The sequence below is a fragment of the Brachypodium distachyon genome, chromosome 4 (genome assembly GCF_000005505.3).
Source record: "Brachypodium distachyon strain Bd21 chromosome 4, Brachypodium_distachyon_v3.0, whole genome shotgun sequence".
NCBI lineage: Eukaryota > Viridiplantae > Streptophyta > Magnoliopsida > Poales > Poaceae > Brachypodium > Brachypodium distachyon.
Window position 1 is genome coordinate 29437713 of NC_016134.3, and position 23567 is coordinate 29461279.

The window sequence follows — 23567 nt, forward strand, 5'->3', positions numbered from 1 at the left end:
CTGAAACCCAAAAAAAAAGCAAGGGACAAGCTTTTTTGGTTACAACGGTTTTTGTCCGCAGTTCATCTTGTAGCGGCCACGGGGGCCCCTCAATCTCTCACTCGCGTGAGCATGGCGGCGGCGGCGCAGCAGCCGCGGGGCGTGGCGCGGCGGTGAGGGTCTGAGGGAGAAGCTGCTGCTCACGGAGGAGGAGCGGAAATCCCGGCTGGTGTCTTCTCGATTTCCTCCCCCGCCTCCGCCTCGGCGCACCGGTCGGCGACGCCGGTGGGCAAGGACCGCGAGGTGAGTGGGGCAAGGAAGGGATAGACCTTCTACATGTTCTGCTTAGTTTTTTTTATTACCGATTCACCGTTCTTTTTTGTTCCTTTTGTGGAATTGTAATTTCAAGTAGGAATTCATCACCAGATGATAATCATGCGTTACATCAGCAAGGTTCTAATGTGAGGTGGAATTTTCTCGTTAGTAACCTAGGTCCTAGATCATGGTGGTGTGTGAACCGGTGTATCCAATGTTTTGTTTAGAGGGAGACATGTGTAGTGCCGGGAATCACGTTCCCACCTCCCTTTTCCTGGGGTTATTAGGGGCACCAACTCCACTATTGCTTGATTCGCACTCGGCCGGCCGGCGATGAGAAGTCAAGCTTTGCTGCCGCCCTTTGTTTGTCCCTTGTCAGAGGACTATCGTGTGATTTAGGAGATCATAATGTCATTCTCTAAGTAGGACCATTTGTTGAAATTAAACCATACATGAGGTCATCCGTCTTAATAATAATAATGTTGGCATGTATGCTGTCTCTTTCCCAATTTTAAAATCTTAATATGTCGATGACACCTCCGAATGTAATTTGCTTCTCCTATCGATTGTCAATGTTACATAATTATGTGATTGTGCAGTACTCTTCCAGTCTTCCTAAGACAAAGAAAGCACATTTCTGTCGTGGCGCTCTGCTGGCCGGTTGCAGGATCCGGAAGTCAAGCTTGCTGCCGCTCTCTGTTGTCCTTTTATCAAAAACAGTAGTGTGATTTAGGAGATCCTAATGCCGTCCTCTCGTTGAAATTAAGTTCTGCTGTCTCTTTCTATATATTCTTTCTGGAAATTGTGTGAGTAGTCACTGCAGAGTACAGGTGCCGTGTTTGATCAGTTTTTCTGGTTAGTTATGCAATTGAATAAGAAAATTATATCCGCTGTGAAAATGATTTTCCATGGATTCAGACTAATGTATGGTGGTAGTTGTGAGCTAGGTAGCTTTTTTCAGATGTAGACATTTGCCATGCCTATAAATAGAGGGTGTAGTTAAGCAGCTAGTTACTTGTAGCTATGGTCATTATACAACCAAATCACCCAGGATTTTAATGCTCTCTTTGCACTTCAGATGACATGATCATGCTGTTTTCGGGGGATCATACATGTTTGTGCAACCACTGAACGCTCGCAAGATGATGGTGTACATGAAGTCAAGGTACATGAATCTCTACTAAGTTTTTTAGTTCTGTAAACAGTCCTCATGTATAGTTAGAGTTTTGAGAATTTGATGTAAGTGTCTTAGCTAGCTTCTTTGAGGACCTCCGCGGTGCTTGTTAGTTGACTCAAATGGCAACACCAACAGGATGTCAGGATGACTCCCACAAACAACTTCCACCTTTCCCCACTTCTTCTCACTCCCTGCTGTAGTATGACTATTGGATGCCTGGAAGGTGGGAAAAGTATATCCGAGATAATAAATTAAATACCGAAATTAATCCTAGTCACAATTGGGATGGATCTAAAGGTATGTGTAATTATTTTCCACCATATGCATAACAAATTAGATCCATATTCGAGTGTAGTTTCTAGCACTTGGTTCAGTAGTTTAGGCAGCAGGTTGTGAATCAAAAGCAGATCAGATAGCAAAACTAATTAGCTCCCACATGATTGCAGGACTCTAGAAAATCCAGATATCTCAAATTTAATCAGATTTGTAAAGACTATGGTTATAGTACTCAATTTGCAGTGGCTGAAATTTCACTTCTATTGAATTGAATCTTTCTTGCTTGCAGAAGGACAGTAAGCAAGTATTGAGGGGAGTGAAGTAGAATCCTTCAGGTAGTTTTCATGACACAAATGAATGCTTGCTGACATTGACTATTGGATATCTAAAAATGCCCTTATTTTTGTGTTTGCATATAATTAAGATCTTCAACAAAGACAGCTTCCAGCCCAGCCATGAGGGTTACTTCTATCATGCAGTTTATCTTGGGGCTCATGGTTTGCAATGGACATGCTGTCATTTGTGACTCCTTATATGGAAATGAGACAGACCGGTTGTCACTGCTTGAATTTAAGAATGCGATCAGCCTCGATCCAAAGCAATCCTTGATGTCTTGGAATGATAGCATCCACTTTTGCAATTGGGAAGGTGTTCATTGCAGGATAAAGAATCCACTCCGTGTCATTTCTCTTGACCTTGCAAATCGAGGTTTAGTAGGGCAAATCTCTCCTTCACTTGGAAATCTAACACTCCTAAAACATCTATTCCTATCGACAAATAGGTTTACTGGGACAATTCCTCCAGCCCTTGGTCACTTGCATCGCCTCCAAAACCTATACTTGAGCAATAACACACTACAAGGAACGATACCTAGTCTTGCAAACTGTTCCAACCTCAAGGCCCTATGGCTGGATAGAAATCAACTAGTTGGGCAAATTCCTACAGATTTGCCTCCTTTCCTGGAAAAGCTGCAACTTTCAGTAAACAATCTTACTGGAACCATCCCTGCTTCTCTTGCCAATATCACATCGCTAAACCAGTTTAACTTTGCTCTTAATAGTATCGAGGGCAACATCCCAAATGAGCTTAGAAAGTTACCTGCGCTTCATATTTTGAATGCGGGTGGTAACCAGTTGACAGGCACGTTTCCACAAGCCATCTTGAACCTTTCTACTCTCGTTAGCCTTAACCTTGGTCAGAATCGTTTAAGTGGTGAGGTACCGTCAAATCTTGGTAACTCTCTACCCAATCTCCAGGCATTCGCTTTAGCCAACAACTTCTTTCACGGGGAAATCCCATCTTCACTGATAAACGCATCTGAGCTAAGCAAATTTGATATATCAAGTAATAATTTCACGGGATTGATTCTTAGATCCATTGGCAGACTTTCCAAACTCACGTGGTTAAATCTTGAGTTCAATAAACTCCAAGCACGCTCCAAGGAAGACTGGGAGTTTATGAGTAGCTTAGCCAATTGTACCAAGCTAAATGCCTTCTCAGTAGAGGGGAATCATCTAGAAGGCGAGGTACCAACTTCATTATCTAACCTTTCCATTCAGCTTCAAAATCTATATTTAGGACGAAATCAATTGACAGGGGGTTTCCCTTCTGGCATAGCAAACCTTCCCAACTTGATTGTTCTAGGAATGAATTCTAATCGATTTACAGGTAACATTCCACAATGGCTAGGAACTCTTAAAAGTTTGCAAATACTAGGCTTAGCTAGCAACACATTTACCGGGTTTATTCCATCCTCCCTTTCCAATTTATCTCAGTTGACATATCTTCTTCTAGACTCGAACCAATTTGTTGGCAGTATACCACCAAGCTTCAGAAACCTTCAAGGCCTTTCAATATTGAACATTTCCAACAACAATCTGAGTGGTAGGGTACCAAAGGAGATCTTTAGCATTCCGACACTAATGCAAATTTATTTATCTTTTAACAACATCGATGGAGAACTTCCTACCGACATCGCCAATGCCAAACAACTCACAAATCTAGAACTGTCATCAAATAGGCTATCTGGAGTTGTTCCTAGCACTTTGGGCAATTGTGCAAGTTTGCAAGATATCAAGTTGGACTGGAATAATTTCAGTGGAAGCATCCCCATTTCAATAAGCAAAATAAGCAGCCTACAAATTCTCAGTGTTTCCCACAATAACATAACTGGGTCAATTCCAGTGTCCCTTGGCAACCTACAATATCTTGAGCAGCTAGATTTGTCATTCAACCATCTTGAGGGGGAGGTCCCAACAAAAGGAATCTTCATGAATGTAACTGCAGTCCAGATTGATGGAAATCAGGGTCTTTGTGGTGGGACTCTGGAGTTACATTTAATGGCATGTTCTGCTACGCCTTCGAATTCAACAAAGCACAAGCTGTTCTTGGTACTCAAAGTGGTAATCCCAGTAGCTTGCATGGTGTCACTTGTTATGATCATACTTGTGTTATTGTTTTGGAGAAGGAAACATAAGAGAGAAACTATGTCTTTGCCATCATTTGGTGGATCATTTGGTAGACAATTTCCCAAAGTTTCTTTCATTGATCTAGATAGAGCAACAGAGGGGTTCTCAACGTCCAACATAATTGGCAGAGGGATACACGGTTCTGTGTATCAAGGGAAACTATTTGAAGATGGAAATGATGTTGCCATAAAAGTCTTCAACCTGGAGACAAGGGGAGCACAAAAGAGCTTCATTGCAGAATGTAATGCCTTAAGCAATGTGCGGCACCGTAATCTACTCCCTATACTAACCGCATGCTCGAGCATTGATTCTAATGGGAATGATTTCAAAGCTCTAGTCTATGAGTTCATGCCTCGAGGAGACTTACATAGACTACTATACTCAACTCAAGACTATGAAGGCTCTGCAGATTTGATACATATTACACTGGCTCAAAGGCTAAGCATTGTTGTGGATGTGGCAGATGCATTGGAGTACCTACACCATAACAACCAAGGAACTATTGTTCATTGTGATATGAAGCCTAGCAACATTCTTTTGGATGACAACATGACAGCTCATGTTGGAGACTTCGGTCTTGCAAGGTTCAAAGTTGATTCCGGGGTATCATCTTCTGATGATCCATACTCAACTTCTTTGATTGCAATAAAGGGAACGATTGGATATGTTGCTCCAGGTAGTCCCAATTTTGTTCTTCTGGTGTCCTCCTCTTTAAATTGAGAATATTACTTCTTTTTATACCAACATTGGGATTAAGATGTCTTGCATGTGAACTGCAGAGTGTGCAACAGGCGGCCATGTTTCAACTGCTAGCGATGTCTATAGCTTTGGAATTGTCCTCCTCGAAATATTCTTACGGAAGAGGCCAACCGACGATATGTTCAAAGATGGACTAGACATTGCAAAATTTGTCGAAATGAATTTTCCTGAAAGCATGTCGCAAATTGTTGAACCTGAATTACTCCAAGATCAACCTGAGTTTACTAAAGGAAGTCCAGTGGTCACAAAGGAAAATGACCTGGGCTCTTTAATTTCAGTGCTAAGAATTGGGCTTTGCTGCACCAAGCTGTCACCAAATGAGCGCCCCAACATGCAGGAAGTGGCTTCAAAGCTGCATGGAATTAAGGAGGCTTATCTCAGAGGGTACTAAGGTAGTAGTAATCACCAGTTTTAGTGTATGGTGCCGTGCTGTGGTTTTTATCTGCCATTCTTTTCCAAATAAGAACACCACTCCTCTTACTGTTGTAATTGTTCTAGAGATTTCTGGCAGCTACGTTGCGAGCTCCGAACTAACCAGATGTTTTTCGTGCAGATTGCTGGCTGTCATGCTCTCAAAACGAAAGCTGGCAGCATATCACAACCTCTTACGGATTATTGGAAGCCGATACTGCAATCTTCTTGGAGTATGCATTGGGCAATGTGCTCTGCTTGTGCTGTTCCTCAAGATAGAGCTTCTTCCTTGATGATGGCCATGCATGCTGTTTAGGTGATGGCTCTGTTTAGTTTGGGATAACCTCTTGGAGTCTTGGTGAACTTCTTTTTGAAGGAACCAGCCATCCTTTATAAGCTTGAATCAAGGTTACATCCATGGCTTGCTGCTATTACGATGATGCCTTTGTTTGACTCTTATTGATGTCTCCTTGATTTCCTTTTAGATTAAGTCTGTTGTACGAACAGTTAACTGTAAACTGAAGTTTTTTGAAAGATCTCCTTGGCTTATACATTCCCTGGATACTCCAGTTTGGAGTTGACTTGTAAATGTCTGATGCTGGAAAACCAAAAATGCTGATTTTTGCTGCAGAAGTGAATGGGCCGCATGAGGCGATTCATAGTTTGTTTTAAGGCCGGACTTGCCAAGTTCTGCAGAGGGAGTTAAGCTTAGGAGTCGTCTTCCTCTGCTTAGTAGGAGTATATTACAAAATCATTTCAAGCGAGTTTTCCACAATATTTATGAATTTCCAGACATATTATCATCATTAAAATTTCCCATAAAAAAACAGATCAGATGTTTTACTTTTTTATCTTTTAAATTTTCCAGATTTATATTTCTTGTTTTTATGCTGACTACGCTGTCACCGCCATTCATACTGATCATCATAAGTATGTATGGTACAGAAAGTTAAAAGATCGAGGGCCTCTTTGATTTGCAAGGTTTCGGAAATATAGAAATAGGAAAAACGCATGAATACAATAGGAATGCATGTGCAAGATCAAGGATTGGAAAACATTAAAATTTTATAGACTTGTGTTTGATTTGCGGGAACATGAGAAACATGGAAATCCTAACAAGCATGGTCAAATTAAAAGTTAAATCGGAAGCAAAAGTAAAGTTACAATGTTATTATGGCATCTTCAATAGTACTAATATTTTATCTCTTTCTTTTTCTTTTTTATTCTCTACTCTTACCCAATGGACCCACATGTCAATCTTTATTTATTCTTGGTACCCGTGCATAAGTTGTTACTTCTACAAGTGACTGGTACTATCTTTTTTATCTATCTATCCTCCACGTAGGACCAGTACCTGCTTAATACCTCCTGTTGGAGACACCCTAAGTACCTTGCCTCGTTCTTTGTGCAAAGGAATTGAAAAGTAGAGGTTCAAGTGGATCATTGAAATCCTACGCTTTTCCTTTAAAATTGAGCACGAAGGAAGAGTTCGGGCTTCTTTGGTTCACAGGAATTAAAAAATATAGGAATATGAAAAATGTAGGATTAGAATGCCATGACATGTTGAATACTATAGGAATAAAAAACACAGGATTTACTTGAATACACATGATTTTGGAATAGGAATAGTGTCGTGCAAAGCAACAAATTATATTCCTATAGTTTTTCTGTGAATGAGCTGCCGAACTTGTCGATCATACATAGTGTCTTTGATTCAAAGGAATTTCATAAGAATATTGTAGGATTCTTGGGCCAAAATTAGTGCGTCTTTGATTCAAAGGAGTTTCATAAGAATATTGTAGGATTCTGTTTGCAGGGTTCAAAACCATATATATGACCTCTTAATTGCTATGGACTACTTTGCATCTTGTTCTAAATAAATTTTTCCATGTAGTCCAATCTCATGGAAAAAAAAATTCTTTATAGTTTTGATTAAAATTTGGCATAACATTCGATGGCAGACTTATAAATAAACCGGACGGAGGAGTATATACGTGCTCAGAATACGAGGTGATTAACGAGATTAAAGATAACATCCTCTCGTATCCACCCGGAGAGTCTAGCTCTACTACCGTAGGAGGAAGCCGAAGGGGCGCATGCCAGTAGTAGTACTACTGCCGAAGGTCCCTTGGCCTCTTTTCTCATTTCACATCCAGCTCTAGCTAGCAGCCTGCCTCCCTTGGCCTCCTCCTCTTCCCGTTCCTCTCCGGCTCCATTGGCAACCACGGAGGCCGGAGCAGGGTTTCATCCGGCATCTGATCTCCAGAGCTTAAGTATGGATCGGTACGTCAGCGAAGCTTATCTTCTCCTCTCCTCTCCTCTTGAATTCATTAAGATGTACTTACTTGTTTCCTTCCATCTATCCCTCGAGCATATATGCATTCGCTACATCTCATGGCTGGGTTATTTCGAAAAAGAATTAACTCGCTTTGTGCATTGTGAAAATCCATCCATGTCATTTCATGTGTGTATGTATCTGCAATCTTGAACCCGGTGGTGCATGGCTCAATTTGTTAGTACGATTTTTGTGAGAATTAACAGTCGCGAGCACGTATGGTTTCTCTGCTTCTTTCCACACTACTTTCACAATAACATGCATGCTATATTTTGATTAATTTCATTAACATACTCTGTTTGGTTGCTTTATTTGAGAACTATATTTGTTTGCTTTGTTTGAAAACTTTGCACAACAAATATTGTATGTGTTGATATGTTATATGACGTGCAATTATTCATTCATGAATTTGTTTGCTTTGTTTGAAAACTTTGCGAGGCAATTAGTTGTGGAAAATGCATGGATATTTGGACTAGCACAAAAGAATTGTTGATATTTTGCTACTAGTGGCCTACTGATACTGATTTATCATATAATTTCAAGAGTTATTATTCACGTTCACCAGTCTACACAAACAAATAAACCAGCCGATACGACCAAAACAATATTTCAACAAATATGTACTGATATGTTAATGATAGTTTTGTAACATACCAAAACGATTGCCTTTATCTGTATCAACCCAATAGTGAGCTATAATGAATTTCTTCATATGTATTTACATGCTTGGTTCGATTTTGAAATTGATCCTGATCTTGCAACTTAATCAACTTTTAAAGTATACATTTTACTTTCTCTCATTACAATAGGGATTTTAGTCAGTGTTTATTTATGTATTTCTTAGTCAAACCAAGAAAACAGGGAATTATAATGCTCGATGATTGGCAGTGTTGTATTTTATTTGGACTAGAAATGACGATCAATACTAGTACCAAAAAACACGAGTTAGGATGGGATAACTTTCCATCAGAGCCATCCGAAATCTTGAATCCAATACACAACTGTCCATCTAATGGTTATGGAGAAAAATATTAGGCGCTCTCTTAGTCACTCTTGTAATTTCTGCCTCCTAATTATATTTACTCAATATCTACATCCAAACAAAGCCTTAGTTATTTACCTATTTCAAATTAATATCTCATGCTTAACAAAATTGTTCTTCATGTGGTGGCATTCTTTACTGACAAAATGCATTTCCTTGTTTTCGAATATCCATGTATAGATATATAAATTTCATCCAAAGTGTACAACTAAGGCAATCCAATTTTTCCAGGACGCCAAACATGATTCTCCCTGTCTACATGAACTCCCCCGAGCTTGCGACAATTCTCGAGATTAATGCTGCTGGGACCGTGTCCGTGTACCTAACTGAGACGAGAAAGGTTCACACTAGGAAGCTACTTAGCGCGTATGCTCATGGATACCCTGTACCACCACAGGCTCTTGTATACATCCGGCAACATCACAAGGCATTTCTCACCGATGAGGCACTAGCACAGCTGAAGGCCGCTGATCCATATGTACCTGGCAGCGCACCAACACGCGAAGATGGTGATGAAAGCCGTATTTCCGCTGACACAGGTACACAAACTGCTGGAGCTTTGAGTTTTCTCCAGCAAAGCATTGCTGAAATGCCCAAGTTCGATCTCGATGAAATTTGTAGGACAGGTCACCCTCAAGTTAAAGTTCACACTAGAAAGCTGACAGAAGATTCAGACATCCTTGAGGAGTACCCGCAGGATGAAGAATTCATGAAGACATTAGAGTCAGTGTTCAAAACAATTGGAGCTCCATGTTATGATAATGAGGGTTTATTGGCCATAGGTTCATTGAGAAAAGCAGAGTATTTCTTAATGCCTGATACCATACAATTTGAGCCATGTGCAGTTGGTAACATCTGCAGAGGATTTGCATTTTGGAAGCCTGACGTGGAGCTAGTTGCTCAGGTATACGCGTTGGCGAAAGCGCAGGCACTGCAGCTTGGCATCTCAGGGCAGAGACAAATTAAATGGGCAGTTTTGCGAACCCAGGCATTTTCTGCTGGCTGGTATCATGGACAGAAATATTCAAGGTTTTGTTTGCCACCAAAGAACTCGGTTGACATTTATGCGGCCGACACGGTAGCAATCGAGAAATACCTTTCTGATGCTTGGAAGCTTGCCTGCTTCCTACCGTTTCTCCATGAGTTTGCGTTCCGAACCACTGGGAGCATGTGGGATTCCTACAATGCACCTAAATATGAAGGTAGAGCAAGAAAGTTTGCTGTTTCAACATCGGTTGGTCATTGTCTGTCTTACCTGACAGGGAAGGATCTCTACGGTCCTGCTCTGCAATGGATCGGTGTTGAGATGCCAATGAAGCTTCTTCAGAGAAAAGTTGGGCGTTATGCGATACCTGCAGTTTTCGCTATCCGAACAAAAGCAGCTCCTGCTGGTAAAGTTCTGATTACTACTACTCAAGCTGTTTTAAAACAGATGATGACTCTGGACTGCTGGGAATCCTTACAGAAGATGTATGATTTCAAACTATACAATTGTTAGTGAAGCGGCAGGCAAGATTCAAGCAAACCCTTGGAGGTACCATGAATCGACAGAGCCTTATAACTTGGAACTTTTAAGTGAAGAAGAACGACTCGAGGTAGCTGCAGCTGGAAAATGTGCTGAAGATTATGCAAAGGTAACCTTTGCGTTTACTCAGACTGTGATGAAAGGCTCCTATCCGTTGCCAGGTTATCATGCACTTAAGAGGCATGCTCATGTGAATGGTTTAATTTATCGGCACCATAAGAAGCTATTTGCTTCAATCAAGAAGAATATAGCCGCTGCCGATATCGGTAAAACGGTTGTAGCTGATGCATCTGGTATTCCTCGGGAGCATGTTACCGGAACACATTTCCCGGGCACTTGAGCGCCTTCATCGGTATCCTGGCCGGATAACCATCGTCTAAACTGGCATGTTTTGGAGTACTTAATTAGATGGCTATGCTGTCATGTTAATTATGTTATGTTTGTCGAACAGCTCGTGTCGTTTGTGAGACGCAGTTGGTTATTTGCTGAACAATTATTGTCTACGGCGACATGTTTCAGATAGAACGTTTCTCCTGTACTACCTAACAGCGAGTATTAAGGAAGGGCATGATGGACTTTTCACATTAAAAGAAAAAGAAAAAAAAACGTACTCCGCATCAGATTTCTCCTTCCCAGAGTTGATCCCGATCCGCCACCCTCTGAATCACCGGCGGCGCCCTCCGCAGTCCTTGCCCTCGTCCAGTGCGCCGCCGCCGAATGCCACCCAGTCCGCGCCGGCGACCTCGGCACCCTCCTCGTCTCCGCCCAGCCCGCGCAGCCGCCGCCGCTCTCCACCCAGCGACGGTGGAGAGGTTCAGGGCGTCGTGCCGCACGCCGGCGACGTCCATCTCGGAGAGCTTCTTCAGCTTCTTGCAGAACTTCCTCGCTGACAGCAACAGGAGGCAGGAGATGGCGTACTCTGTTCCTGGGGCTCGCGTCCAGCAGCTGCGTGAGGTCTTGTCCGGTCGCCGGGCATCCGCTCATCAGCATCGCCGCCGGTGCCACACCTGTTCGGTGGCCGCGGCCGCCGCAGCACCGGACGCGGCGGCGGATGGAGATCGGGAGGCGGTCTGCGGCCGCAGAGGGAGGTTGGGAGGCGGCGGAGGGCCCTCGGGAGACGGTCTGCGGCGGTGAACGTGGGAATTTTTTGCCACACTGGCCCTGGCTAACTTTTTTGACAAATTTTGGCCCCACGGAAAGACTTTCCGCCAGTGGCCTTTCCTTCAATGCCATTAGCGGAAGGGACTAAAAGCGCTTTTCGAAATAACTGCACAAACACAAATACTACATGTGTACCGCTACAGTGCATACTCATTTCATCAATGCCATTGGCGGGAAGTCCACATGTCTCTTTCTGGGCTTCTCGTCAGGCTAGTTTTGTCAATAATTTTCAGAGGAGATCAGTATTACAAAAATGTTGGTCAGGGGCCACTGCTGCAAAAAATTCTGAACGTGGAGAGAAGAGAGAACGGGAAAAATAAGAAAGTGACGGGAAATTGTTTACGTTTTTACCCCCGTCGGTCAGTACTCCGTCCGCTTACTCCACAATTCCAGATTAGAATATCAAAGAGTAGCAATTCATTCGAGCCCTTAGATCAAAACAAACGATCGGACCTAATTAATTTCGGGTTACCGTAAAAAAACTCTTCAGAGATATATAGATGTTGCAGGCTTGTGCGTTTAAGATATGTTCCGGACATGGTGGTGCTTATTTTGAGTTAGCTTGATATCATATATCACGCATGTTGTTGCAGTTTTGTTGTTTGCTCTGACTAGCACGGTGTCTCACACAGTCCCACAGTAATGTCGTTAGTCATTTTTGTGCCTTTAACTTAAATATATATGAATGCAAGTCTAGTATATATAAATAATACAAACTTACGTTTCAAAAGATGGTACAGTTTTGACATGTACGTCATATTATAAAAAAGAAGAAAAGTGAATATGTTCCAATGCCACTAGTACTACATTTTTGTAGAGTATAAAACATGTTTGCTAGTTGTCTCAACATAGTGCGGGTATAGCTCTTCACGGTGAACTTTAATTCCTCCAATAAAACAGGTGCGGTTATTAGCCGTCGGCTAGTTGTCTCAATCGTAGCCTTAGCATAAAACAGGTGCGGTTATTAGCCGACGGCTAGTTGTCTCAATCATAGCCTTTAATTTGTTTTGTAGAGTTGATGCAGACTTCTAAAATTTCTCAGAGAGGATAAATCAGGTGCGGTTATTAGCCCGCCGGCTAGTTGTACTCTCAATCATACATAGCCTTTAATTTGTTTTATAGAGTTGATGCAGACTTCTAAAATTTCTCGGAGGGGATAAAACAGGTGCGGTTATTAGCCGCCGGGTAGTTGTCTCAATCATAACCTTTAATTTGTTTTATAGAGTTGATGCAGACTTCTGGAATTTCTCAGAAAGCATAAAACAGGTGCGGTGGTTATTAACCCGCCGGCTAGTTGTCTCAATCATAACCTTTAATTTGTTTTGTAGAGTTGATGCAGACTTCTAAAATTTCTCAGAAAGCATACTATTGAAATATCATCTCTTCTCTTTTTTGACACTATTTACGTCTGATTTGTCTTATTTTTAAGATGGATTGGATTTAATTAGTTTGAAATTTCTTAGAATTATAAGCGCATATCTTGTTGACTCTCTCGATTTAATTTCATCAAAAAATACCCCCTCAAATCCTAAAATCTTTGAACTAAAACAACGTCGACAATAATTTAGAACCAGAGGGAGCAACTTTTTATGGGTGTTACGCACACCGTAACATCCAAAGGAATGGAAGCACTGCACGCATCCTTAACTAATTAAGTTGGTTGTTACGTGTGGCTGGCTGGCTCTCGTACATGATTTGCGTGATATAAAATGGAAAGGAGCGTGAGAGCAAGGGTTGGTACTACACAGCAGCTAGCTCTCTGTCGTCCGGCTCTTCCTCCGCACTTGACGACGCCCAACTTCCTACAAGGAAATAAGTAGATCTCTAATGGGCGTGGACGAGGTGAAGTTGAAGGTGGTGGAGTCATGCATCGTGACTCCAAGCGAGGAGACGCCTAGGCATGCCCTGTGGCTCTCCTCGCTCGATGTCACCATGTCCAACACCGGATACACTCCGACCGCCTATTGCTACCGCCCCGAGTCCGGCGTCCACGACGACGACTTTTTCGACGTGCCTAGGGTGAAGGCGGCCATGGCCAAGGCTCTCGTTGCCTTCTACCCACTGGCGGGCCGTCTCGGCATGGATGGCAACGGCCGTCTAGAGATCGACTGCGCTGGCCAAGGCGCGCTCTTCGTCGTCGCTCGCTCCGATCTCACCGTCGACCTCAGCAACTTTGAACCGTCGCAGGAGCTAAGGAATCTCCTTGTCCCCCCCGCCGAGGACTATCCGGGCTTGCTATGCGCCATTCAAGTCGCCTTCTTCAAGTCCGGCGGGGTGATCTTAGGGACCGCGCTGCACCATTCCGCCATAGACGCCGTCAGCGCGTTCCACTTCTTCCAGACGTGGTCTGCCTTTTGCAGGGATGGCGATAATGCCGCCGCGGTGCTCGGACTTCCATGTCATGACCGCACGCTCCTCCGTGCACGCTCCCCGCCCATCGTCCACCCAGATGCTCTCAATTGTTCTTCCCCAAGCTAGATCCATCCGAGCTGCCGTCATCGGGATTACCCGTGGTCCGCAAGGTTTTCGACTTCTCCAAGGACCAGGTTACCGCCGTTAAGCGTGCTTGCGGTGGTGGTGTGAGCACCTTCTGTGCCCTGAGCGCCCACGTGTGGCAGTGCGTGTGCGCCGCTCGCCGGCTACCGGCGGACGCCACGACGCTACTCACCTTCCTTGCCAACATCCGGAGCCGCCTGAGCCCGCCGCTCCCGGGCGCCTATTTCGGCAACGGGATCATCACGATGGGCTCTTCTTGCGAGGTGCGGGAAATCACCTCGGAGGCAGTGGCCTCCGTTGCCGAACGGATCAAAGGCGTGATCCGTCGGATGGATGACGAGCTAGTCCGTTCGGCGATAGACTACTTGGAGCTGGACATAGGAAATTCGCCGCCGCCGCCGCAAGCTCCAGGTCTGGGTGGCATTCCAGGGACTGGGCTGAGTGTGGTCAGTTGGCTAGGCATGGGGATGTGCGACGCGGATTTCGGGTGGGGGAAGCCGCTAGGGATGACGTCGATGCGTGCCGGCGAAGGGCGCGCCGGGTACGTCTACCTCTTGGATAATGACGGGGACGGGGGCGGCGGGGTGCGTGTCCTCGTATTTCTGGAGGCTGCATTTCTCGACGATTTCCAGCGCCTGCTATGTGCTGACTTCCTCTGACCAAAGCCTCAATTTACATGATTAATAAGATTTGAGTTAGCGAATCCTTGTGGTGAAACCGGCACACCCATGTTCAAGCCTCCGATTTGACATGGGTGCTTGCATTTCCCTGTAGGGGTAGGATGTGCGTGCGTGCGTCATAGGGGTGAGTGTGTGCGCGCTTGTGAGCGTCTGAGTCTGTACTGTGTTTCCTCAAAAAAATAAAAATAAGATTCGAGTTATCTTCCAGCTCCCTGCTATGTATGTGCTGACTTCTTCTACCTTTTGTTGTATTTTGTTCTCAAATTTGATAATGAATTTATTGACCATCCTTATAGTTAGTATTAATCTTGATTCGTGTATGCTGCATGTTTTAGTTATATTTGCATGTAGTTTAATTAGGAGTTTGTTTTTGGGCTAAAGGGCAACGAGACAAGATGCCGAGGGGTGTCGTGCCATGCCACACGGAGGAGCCGTCGTTGTGCAATGAGAAACGGTGTGGGGCGCTGCTGTTCTGGAGAGATTCCAGGAGCAATTAGACGTGAGTTAGTAGTGGTGTATGGCTTGAGTATGACGACGAGGTTAACGTATTAGTGGTGTATGGCTTGAGTTTAGAGATTAGTGGCCCGAGATTGGTTACAATATTATCACGTTGGTTTAACAAAAAGAGAAGAGAGAGGAGAAAATGCGTGAGGAAGTGCGTCACCAAAACCATGCAAGTTGTAGTGAGAGTATCTATTCGGTCTTAAAATAGATGACATTTTTCTTTTCGACTCCGCAGAGCCTCAAAATGATTAGTCCTAACTAAAAAATCATGAACAATGCAATTTGTGTGAAACTACTTTTTTGACACATGGATGTACTTAAAAAAATCCCGAAAAGTGCTTTCTTAATCTGTGGTTAGAAAATAGTGTAGGGAGATTTTGACCTACACATAACTCATCTATCACAATTATTTCTACCGCAGTGACATCTAATTTTCACCCACCACTACTGGAGACTTGGCCGGGCCGGCGATGGAGATGGAGAAGAAGAAGATAAGGTGTGATGCATTAATTTATCTTCTTCTAAACCATCTCCCAGAGGGAGGTGATCGATTCTAACCTATGACTTCTTAAAAAGAAAAGTTGGTCTCAAATATAAAAGGGGTGATGCCACTAACGTCTCAAAGGTAAAAGTTTGACTCCACTAACTATTAAAGCAACGACTCCTTGCATTTTCAACGGAGATCGACCAAACCATCAATCCGTCATGACCGGAGTTCCGAACCATCCTAGAAAGAGGAGCTAAAAAGCATCCGGTTTAAGAAAACATAGCCTATAAGGCCCTGCTTTGTACTCAGAGGATTGGTACAACAGTTCAACTTTGAAGGGAGCTGAACTAAATATCATTAGTCCCTCTTATAAAAATTATACAACATACAAGCGGGACCGAGAGGAGAATTTTACAATATCATGGGATATATCAAAAAGATAATCGAACTGTTGGCAAAACATTTTTGCTATTTCTTAGACGACTGAGAAATAACTATTTCTTAGTCTACGATAACAACATTTTGATTCAATCATTGAGATTCGTGTAAGATTAATGTAGGTTCAATGGATACGAAAATCTTCATTGGATGGCTACTATTGTCAACAGAGAAATAACTATTTCTTAGACAACTGATAAATAGACATTTCCTCAGCAAAATCATTTAGTCCTTTTAACTCTCTTTTTTCATGTATCTTGGTCATGGTTTTAAATAGCACGCTACTTTCTCGCTAAAGCGTCGCTATAGCATATTTGAAAATCTGACGCTACGTTTAAGCAATTTTTCTCGCTATGCCGCTATTGTCGCTATTAGTACGCTAAATGGAGCTAAACGCTATTTGCTATATGGTCGCTAAATATTTTAGCGTCCAAAACCCAAATAGTACCACGTGGACCTAAAGACCAGGCTCGAAATCTCTCAGTCTCAGTCTCTCAAATGTAACCGGCTCCACCATGATGGCGGAGGGAGCAGATCCTCTAGCTCGTGACCGGCAGTGGTGGCGACGACTTCTTCCTCCAACTCGCAACAGGCCTCCTTTCCTCCAGCTCGCGAACAGCGGCAACACCTCCAGTGCTCCGATAATGCTTCATATTTTTGTTTCTGTCATGGATTTGGTCTTGTAAATGATTGGAGAACTTTTTAGTACGTTGTTATGATGAAACTTTTAATTTTGGGCTATATTCGATTCATATATTTTACAAAACGCTATTTGAAATAGTGTGCGCTATAGCACTCTATAGCGTTTATAGCATCTGGAGGAGACCGACGCTAAATGTCATGGGGCTATTTAAAACCATGATCTTGGTCCCTCGGTCTTCCGAAACCGGGCAACTTCGGTCCCTCACACATCTTGAAGTGCTTTCGTCAATGATGTGGCACAGACCATAGTTTTGTCCCAAGCTCGTTGTCTCGTCAGTTTCTTCTTCCTTTATTGCTTTTATTATGGCACCGGAAGCAAAAGAAAGTACCAGAAACTCTGCCCAAGCACCCAATGCATGTCATCTGCAAAAGAAAAAAAAGTTTTTTTTTTCTCCAAGCACTCATGCACCAAGCAAACAGCTGATCTAGGCAGCTTCGAGGGAAGCTCCAGTCCAGCCATGAAGCCACCAAGGCACCAACCAGCCATGCGCACATTGCCTTTGTAGTTGTAGTCCTGTACTAGGTACGTACTCTGCCCGTGCTGTTTACATGCATTTCGTCCATGGAGACGAGACGGAGAATGGCCTGCTCTTCTTGATACATATTGAATGGTGACCCAGAATGTCAGAATCATATAATGCAAGTGGCCTGTACTAGTATGTATGTACGCATGCATCTCCAAGATATGATGGATTACCCAACAGAAGAAGAGAAAGTGGAGAAGAGAAGACGAAAGGGGAAAAAATCTTGGCTGCTGCAGTACTGCTAACTACACCGCGCGGGCAGCTTCGAGGGAAGACAAAATCCCCGATTCCCAAGCGAGCATCTTCTTCCTCAGGGCACCAAGCAAACAGCTGATCCTAGCAGCCAGGCAGCTTCGAGGGAAGCTCCAACCAACCAACCGTACTAGGTGCTCTGCCGTGCCGTTCACATGCATTTCGTCCTTGTGAACCAACCCAAGGAGACGAGACCGAGAATGGCCTGCTCTTCTTGGTGCATTCATTGAATGGTGACCCAGAAAGTCAGAATCATGCTAGTGGCCTGTACAGCTATGTATGTACGCAAGCATCTCCAAGATGGATTACTGGCGAAATGGAATGCAACACGAGGCTTAGCTTGACTGGCGGCTTGGCTTGCAACCGGCATTATCTTTCTTACACACCAATCATGACCGACCGCGTGCAGCAAGTTGCCGGAAGAAAGCAAAGCAGCATGATTATCTGAAAAAGAGGTAAATGCACCGTCAGTCTATTAACCTGGCGCGTACGTGCAGATTAGTCACCGTACTTGCAAAATGCTAAATTCAAGTGTTATAACTTGACACGTATGAGCACGTGAGGTCAAAAATACGAATTCATATGTTTCTACGCTGACGTGGACTAAAACAATTTGACTTATTTACAAAAAAACACCTTGAATTAATATGCGAGGGGTTAATTGCAAAATCACGACGAATGAAAAAAAAGAGGTTTCATTTTCTTCTTCCTCTAAATCCCTAGCCAGAGGCCTCCCAGGCCCGAGGCGGCTGACCTCCTGCAGCGCGTGACCACCGTCTTCACCACCCCCGGTGACGCCTACCTTCCTCCCGCGCCTCCTGAAGCTCCTCCGCTGCATCGCGCGACCTGCATCTCCCGTCGCACGTACTGCAAGGGCGGGCAGATCCCATCAGAGCTGTGCGTGCCGGGGAGAGGCAGCTGAGCCTGACGAACAAGCTCCTACCAGAGCTCTCCTACCTCGACCTGTCCACCAACCGCCTCACCGGCATCATCCCGGTGACGCTCTTCTACAACTGCTCCGCGTTGCAGTACATGGACCTCGCCTACATCTCCTTCGTCGGCGACATCCCCTATGCCGACAAGTGCCACCTCCTTAGCCTCCGGTATCTCTGCCTTTGGTCGAACTACCTCTCCGATCCGGCCCGATCTCACCAGCGATTCCCAACTCTACGGCACTTAAGTGGGTTGCCCTCAAGTTCAACTAACTCCGCAGCATTGTGTTGGCCTACATCTCCCGACGCAAGTAATGCAAGCTCAGCGAGTTCGTTGCCGGCGTTGGGCCCCATCGTCGAAATGCTGGCCACCTCTCTGGAACCTCTACCTCCTCTCCTTCACCGCCAACTTCAAGACGAAGTTGCTGCAGCACACCTTCCTGGAGATGCCCGCCCGATGGCTCGGCGGCGGCAGCCCCGATGAGCCCGCCGTGGCCGCGGACAGCCTCGTGTTTGAGGATGTGGTGAAGAGGATGTGTTCCATGTTGAGACTAGAAGAGAAGGGGCTATTTGCAAACATTACATGGCGGCATGTCCATGTGGTTGTCCACGTCAGCTTCGAAACCTACATATTCGTATTTTTGACCTCGTGTGCTCATACGTGCCAAGTTATAACACTCGAATTTAGCATTTTGCAAGTACAGTGACTCACATACGCGCCAAGTTAATGGACTGATGATGCATTTACCTCTCCGAAAAAACAGTTAATGAACCACTGCTGCAGGAGCCGCCGGAACCAGCAGCTATATGCCGAGGAAACGTTTGGGTCTTCAGTAAGCAACAGCACGCTAGTCTCCTCATCCTCCGTTGATTGCTCAGCCCTTGATTGATCTCTTCGCCCTACTGGAACTATCGAGCTGTAAGCATCTCGGTCGGTCATCTTGTTTGTATATTTATATGCTTTTCCATCTCCATTTAATCTATGTGTTTCCGGCTGCAATTTGTGATACTTGGGGAGTTGGGGCCTTTCTGATCTGATCAGAGTGCATCTCATCCTTGTCTGAAGGAACTTTATATTCTGCATTTTCCTTGAGGATATATAGTCTGAATTTCTTGAGAGAGAGAGAGAGCGATCGTGTCTTGTTCTTGCCACGTCGGCTCAGTTTGGCATTCTTGAACCATGTTGTGCTGAATTTATTTTATAATTTGTTCTGAGAAAATACACACAAAACAGGCAAAAGTTGGTTAGCCAAACACAAAAAAAAAGGACAAGGTGGTTAAAAAAGTTGGATTATCATGATCCACCTCAATGCCAAACTCACCCTTAGAAAGATAAACTGGATTCCATTTCCAACTCGTGAGGGTATTAATTTTGGTGAAATTTCGCTATGCCCCAGAATTTCAAACTAATTTAAGCCTAACCCAAAAAAAGCTTATGTAAACTCGCTATATCCTAGAGTCCAGTATCTTGTTCTTATTTATTCAATGGGAACCCAGTAATTAACTTGTGCTGGACAAATCCTGCTACAGTTTCGATAAATTTTGGTGGAATTTCAAACACCCACCACTAACTGTTTCTGAAATTTCGATCATTTTGGTGGTTACCGAAATTTTACACCTAGTAAACCACCCTTCAAAATTGGACAGAGAGCTATCTGATTTGGTTTTGGAAAATCAGATTAGAGGGTATATTTCTTGGTTTTGGACAGAGAGCTAAAGTACTTGCTTGTGAGTGCCAACAGGCTGACAGGTAGGTTTCAACAAGCCATCTTAAATATTTCTACTCTTGTTGATCTTGGTCTTGCTGCTAATCAAATAACTGGGGAGTTACCGTCTAATCTCGGCAACCATCTACCCAATCTCCAACGTCTCTTTTTAGCCGCCAACTTATTCCAAGGGTATATCCCCAATTTGTTTATAAATGCTTCGAAGCTAACCCTTCTTGATATGTCAAGAAATAATTTGACAGGGGTGGTGCCAAGCTCCATTGGTAAACTAACCAAACTGTCCTGGTTAAATCTAGAGTTCAATAAAGTCGAAACACATAACAAGCAAGATTGGGACTTCATGGACAGCTTAGCCAATTGCACAGAGCTACGAATATTCTCGATGAGTGGAAATCGTCTTGAAGGCCATATACCAGCTTCACTGGGTAACCTTTCTGTTAATCTCCAGATTCTATATTTGGGACACAATGAATTATCAGGCAATTTTCCGGCTAGGTTAGCCCCTCTTCCCAACATGAGTAGTTTAGGACTCGAAAGGAACCATTTTATGGGTGTACTTCCTGAATGGATCGGGAATCTTAAGAATATACAGAGCATGCAATTACAAGACAACAAATTTACTGGTTTTGTTCCAGAATCAATTTCAAATTTGTCTTTGTTGGGGCTAATCTATCTAGACAATAAGTTTCGTGGTCACCTACCCACGAGCCTTGGGAACCTCCGAATGCTTCAAACATTTTCAATTTTCAACAATGGCTTTACTGGTGGAGTACCAACTGACATCTTTCGAATTCCAACACTATACGACATTGATTTATCTTTCAATAACCTTGTTGGACAACTTCCTACCGACATTGGCACTGCCAAACAACTCGTAAATTTGGCACTTTCGTCAAATTATAAACTATCTGGAGATGTTCCAAACACTCTAGGTAATTGTGAAAGCTTGGAAAATATTCTGTTGGGCTCAAATATTTTCAGGGGCCTAAAAGTTCTAAACTTTTCAAACAATAACCTAACTGGGCCAATACCAGCATATCTTGGAAACTTAAAACTTCTTGAGAAACTTGATCTGTCATTCAACCATCTTGAGGGGGAGGTCCCAAAAAATGGAATCTTCAGCAATGCAACTTCCATAAAGATTGATGCAAATCATGGGCTTTCTGGTGGGATACAGGAGCTACACCTACTTGCTTGTTCGGTTATGCCTTCAAATTCGTCTAGGCACAAGCTTACCTTTGTACTTAAACTAGTAATCCCAGTGGTCAGCATGGTGTCACTTGCTATGGTCATAGTTCTCCTATTGTTCTGGGGGAGGAAACAGAAAAAGAAATCTCTGTCTTTGCCATCATATGGTAGGGAATTTCCTGAAGATTCTTTCATTGATCTAGCCAGAGCAACAGATGGGTTCTCAACAGCTAAGATGATTGGCAGAGAGACATATGGTTCTGTGTATGAAGGGAAACTATTTCCAGATGGAAATTATGTTGCCATAAAAGTCTTCAACCTGGAGACAACGGGATCGCAAAAAGCTTCATTACGGAATGTAATGCTTTAAGAAGTGTGCGGCACCGTAATTTGGTCCATGTATTAACTGCATGCTCAAGCATTGACTCGAATGGGAATGATTTCAAAGCTCTAGTGTATGAGTTCATGCCTCGAGGAGAGTTGCATAAACTACTGTACTCTATTCAAAATGAAAGCACTTCTGAGTTGAGCCATATTACAGTATGTTGGAGAATACAATGCAAGCTTCTAGAGTGTTCTCAATATTACAAGAAAGAAGACATTACTATGGAATACTCTAGAATATAAAATAATAAAAGAGGGAACCTTCTAGTATTTAGATATGCATGAAGAATTATGTAGAAGCTTTGGAATACTCTAGAATAGGAGTTTAAAATAAATAAATAGGAAACCTTCTAGTACCTAGATATTTATGTACAAGTGTGTGGAAGGCTTTAGATATTTTGTATCAATGGCTAAGATTTTGACACATGTCAAAGATCCAATGGCCATGTAGTCCTATAAATAGAGGCCCTTACCTCACACCTTGAGTAGTAAAGAATAAGGAAGTGAAGAAGGTGGAGAACAAGGTGTGAGCAAGTGTAAGGTGTGTATGCTCTCTCTTGTACTAATATTCCTAAAGCAATATAGTATTACTTTGTTCATATAAGTCTCCCGGTTAGGCTTTGTTATTTCTAAGTACTTAGTGCATATAAGTTGTGATTTAACGTGAGCGGATTCGCCCGGAATCACAATGGTCTTGTTTCAACGTGAGTGGCTCTGCCGCCCGGATTCAAGACTTGCTTTAACGTGAGTGGCTTTGCCGCCCGGAAGCTTGCACTAAGTAAGTAGAAATAAAAAGAGACTAATCAACTACACCAAAGTAGTTGGTATAGGTGAATAGGCCCTCTCGTAGTGTGTTAGGTCCACCTCGAAATCTCTACACAGTATCTCAAAGGCTAAGCATTGTTGTGGATGTAGCAGATGCATTGGAGTACCTACACCATAACAGCCAAAGATTAACAGCCTAGCAACATTCTTTTGGATGACAATTTGACAGCTCATGTTGGAGAGTTTGGTCTTGCAAGGTGCAAAGTTGATTCAGCGGTGCCAAATCCTGCTGACTCATACTCGACTTCTTCCATTGCAATAAGGGGAACCATTGGATACGTTGCTCCAGGTACCATTGATTTTTCAGATCACATTATCCTACTCATTAAATTGGGAATGACTTCTGTTCATGCTAACAATTTGATTAAATTTTTCTTGCGTGTGGACAACAGAGTGTGCAACAGGCGGCCAAGTTTCGAGAGCCAGCGATGTCTATAGCTTTGGAATCATTCTACTTGAAATATTCTTATGGAAGAGGCCGATAGATGATATGTTTAAAGATGGACTGAACATTGCCAAATTCGTCGAGATGAACTTTCCAGCGAGGATAGCACAGATTATTGACCCTGAATTACTTCAAGATCCCATGGCCACGAAGGAAAGTTACTGGGAATTTTTAGTCTCACTGCTAAACATTGGACTTTGCTGCACCAAGTTGTCGCCCAACGAGCGCCCCATCATGCAGGAAGTGGCTCCAAGGCTGCATGGAATTAAGGAGTCATATCTCAGAGGGAACCAAGGTACACACTAGTTTGGTCTTTGGTGCAGGTTTAACACCGGTTACACATTTTATGATTTGAGTTGCGTACAAACTGTAATACTTCTAAATGATTGCATTGTTTGCTTGTAGCTCTCTAGCATCCGCACGGAACCCTTTGTGGATGAGTTTCATTCAGTATGTGGGGATGGTTTAGATTTTAGAAAAAATAAGGTGGTAACTATCATCAACTTCAATTGGAACACAGCATTGAGGTGCAGCT

The 23567-nt window shown here is 43.4% G+C and overlaps 2 protein-coding genes and 1 pseudogene across 8 annotated transcripts; 2 read left to right on the top strand and 1 right to left on the bottom strand.

Moving 5' to 3' along the window:
* The first annotated feature begins 25 nt into the window (after nucleotides 1–25).
* Nucleotides 26–23460, top strand: LOC100820954 (receptor kinase-like protein Xa21). Of its 4 annotated transcripts, none has more exons than XM_024463085.1 (6): nucleotides 26–282; nucleotides 1373–1459; nucleotides 2037–2082; nucleotides 2172–4891; nucleotides 22980–23327; nucleotides 23438–23460. In XM_024463085.1, exons 4-6 carry the CDS (start codon nucleotides 2203–2205, stop codon nucleotides 23443–23445), a joined length of 3045 nt encoding a protein of 1014 aa, XP_024318853.1. In that variant the 5' UTR covers nucleotides 26–282; nucleotides 1373–1459; nucleotides 2037–2082; nucleotides 2172–2202; the 3' UTR covers nucleotides 23446–23460. The 4 variants fall into 4 exon arrangements, with proteins under 4 accessions (XP_024318853.1, XP_010237898.1, XP_024318851.1 ...); XM_010239596.3 differs by lacking the exons at nucleotides 22980–23327; nucleotides 23438–23460 and adding exons at nucleotides 4995–5366; nucleotides 5528–6015 and having other exon boundaries at nucleotides 32–282; XM_024463083.1 differs by lacking the exons at nucleotides 26–282; nucleotides 22980–23327; nucleotides 23438–23460 and adding exons at nucleotides 4995–5366; nucleotides 5528–6015 and having other exon boundaries at nucleotides 1300–1459.
* LOC112272407 lies at nucleotides 8717–11558 on the bottom strand. Of its 4 annotated transcripts, none has more exons than XR_002966173.1 (3): nucleotides 10018–11549; nucleotides 9859–9941; nucleotides 8717–9244 (listed from the first exon to the last, which is right to left on the bottom strand). XR_002966173.1 is itself a non-coding variant. In XM_024463086.1 (2 exons), exons 1-2 carry the CDS (start codon nucleotides 11518–11520, stop codon nucleotides 9183–9185), a joined length of 684 nt encoding a protein of 227 aa, XP_024318854.1. In that variant the 5' UTR covers nucleotides 11521–11558; the 3' UTR covers nucleotides 8717–9182. The 4 variants fall into 4 exon arrangements, 1 of the variants encoding a protein (XP_024318854.1); XR_002966171.1 differs by lacking the exon at nucleotides 8717–9244 and having other exon boundaries at nucleotides 9368–9941; nucleotides 10018–10147; nucleotides 10899–11552; XR_002966172.1 differs by lacking the exon at nucleotides 8717–9244 and adding an exon at nucleotides 9368–9764.
* On the top strand, nucleotides 13136–14831 carry LOC100846639 (annotated as a pseudogene).
* Nucleotides 23461–23567: the final 107 nt, after the last annotated feature.

Coding starts and splice junctions, on each gene's coding strand:
- LOC100820954 (XM_010239596.3), top strand. CDS start 2,203: ATGAGGGTTACTTCTATCATGCAGTTTATCTTGGGGCTCATGGTTTGC. Junction 4,892..4,994: donor GATTGGATATGTTGCTCCAG/GTAGTCCCAATT, acceptor TGTGAACTGCAG/AGTGTGCAACAGGCGGCCAT.
- LOC112272407 (XM_024463086.1), bottom strand. CDS start 11,520: ATGGCATTGAAGGAAAGGCCACTGGCGGAAAGTCTTTCCGTGGGGCCA. Junction 9,245..10,898: donor AAGGAGAAATCTGATGCGGA/GTACGTTTTTTT, acceptor GTGCGCTGCCAG/GTACATATGGATCAGCGGCC.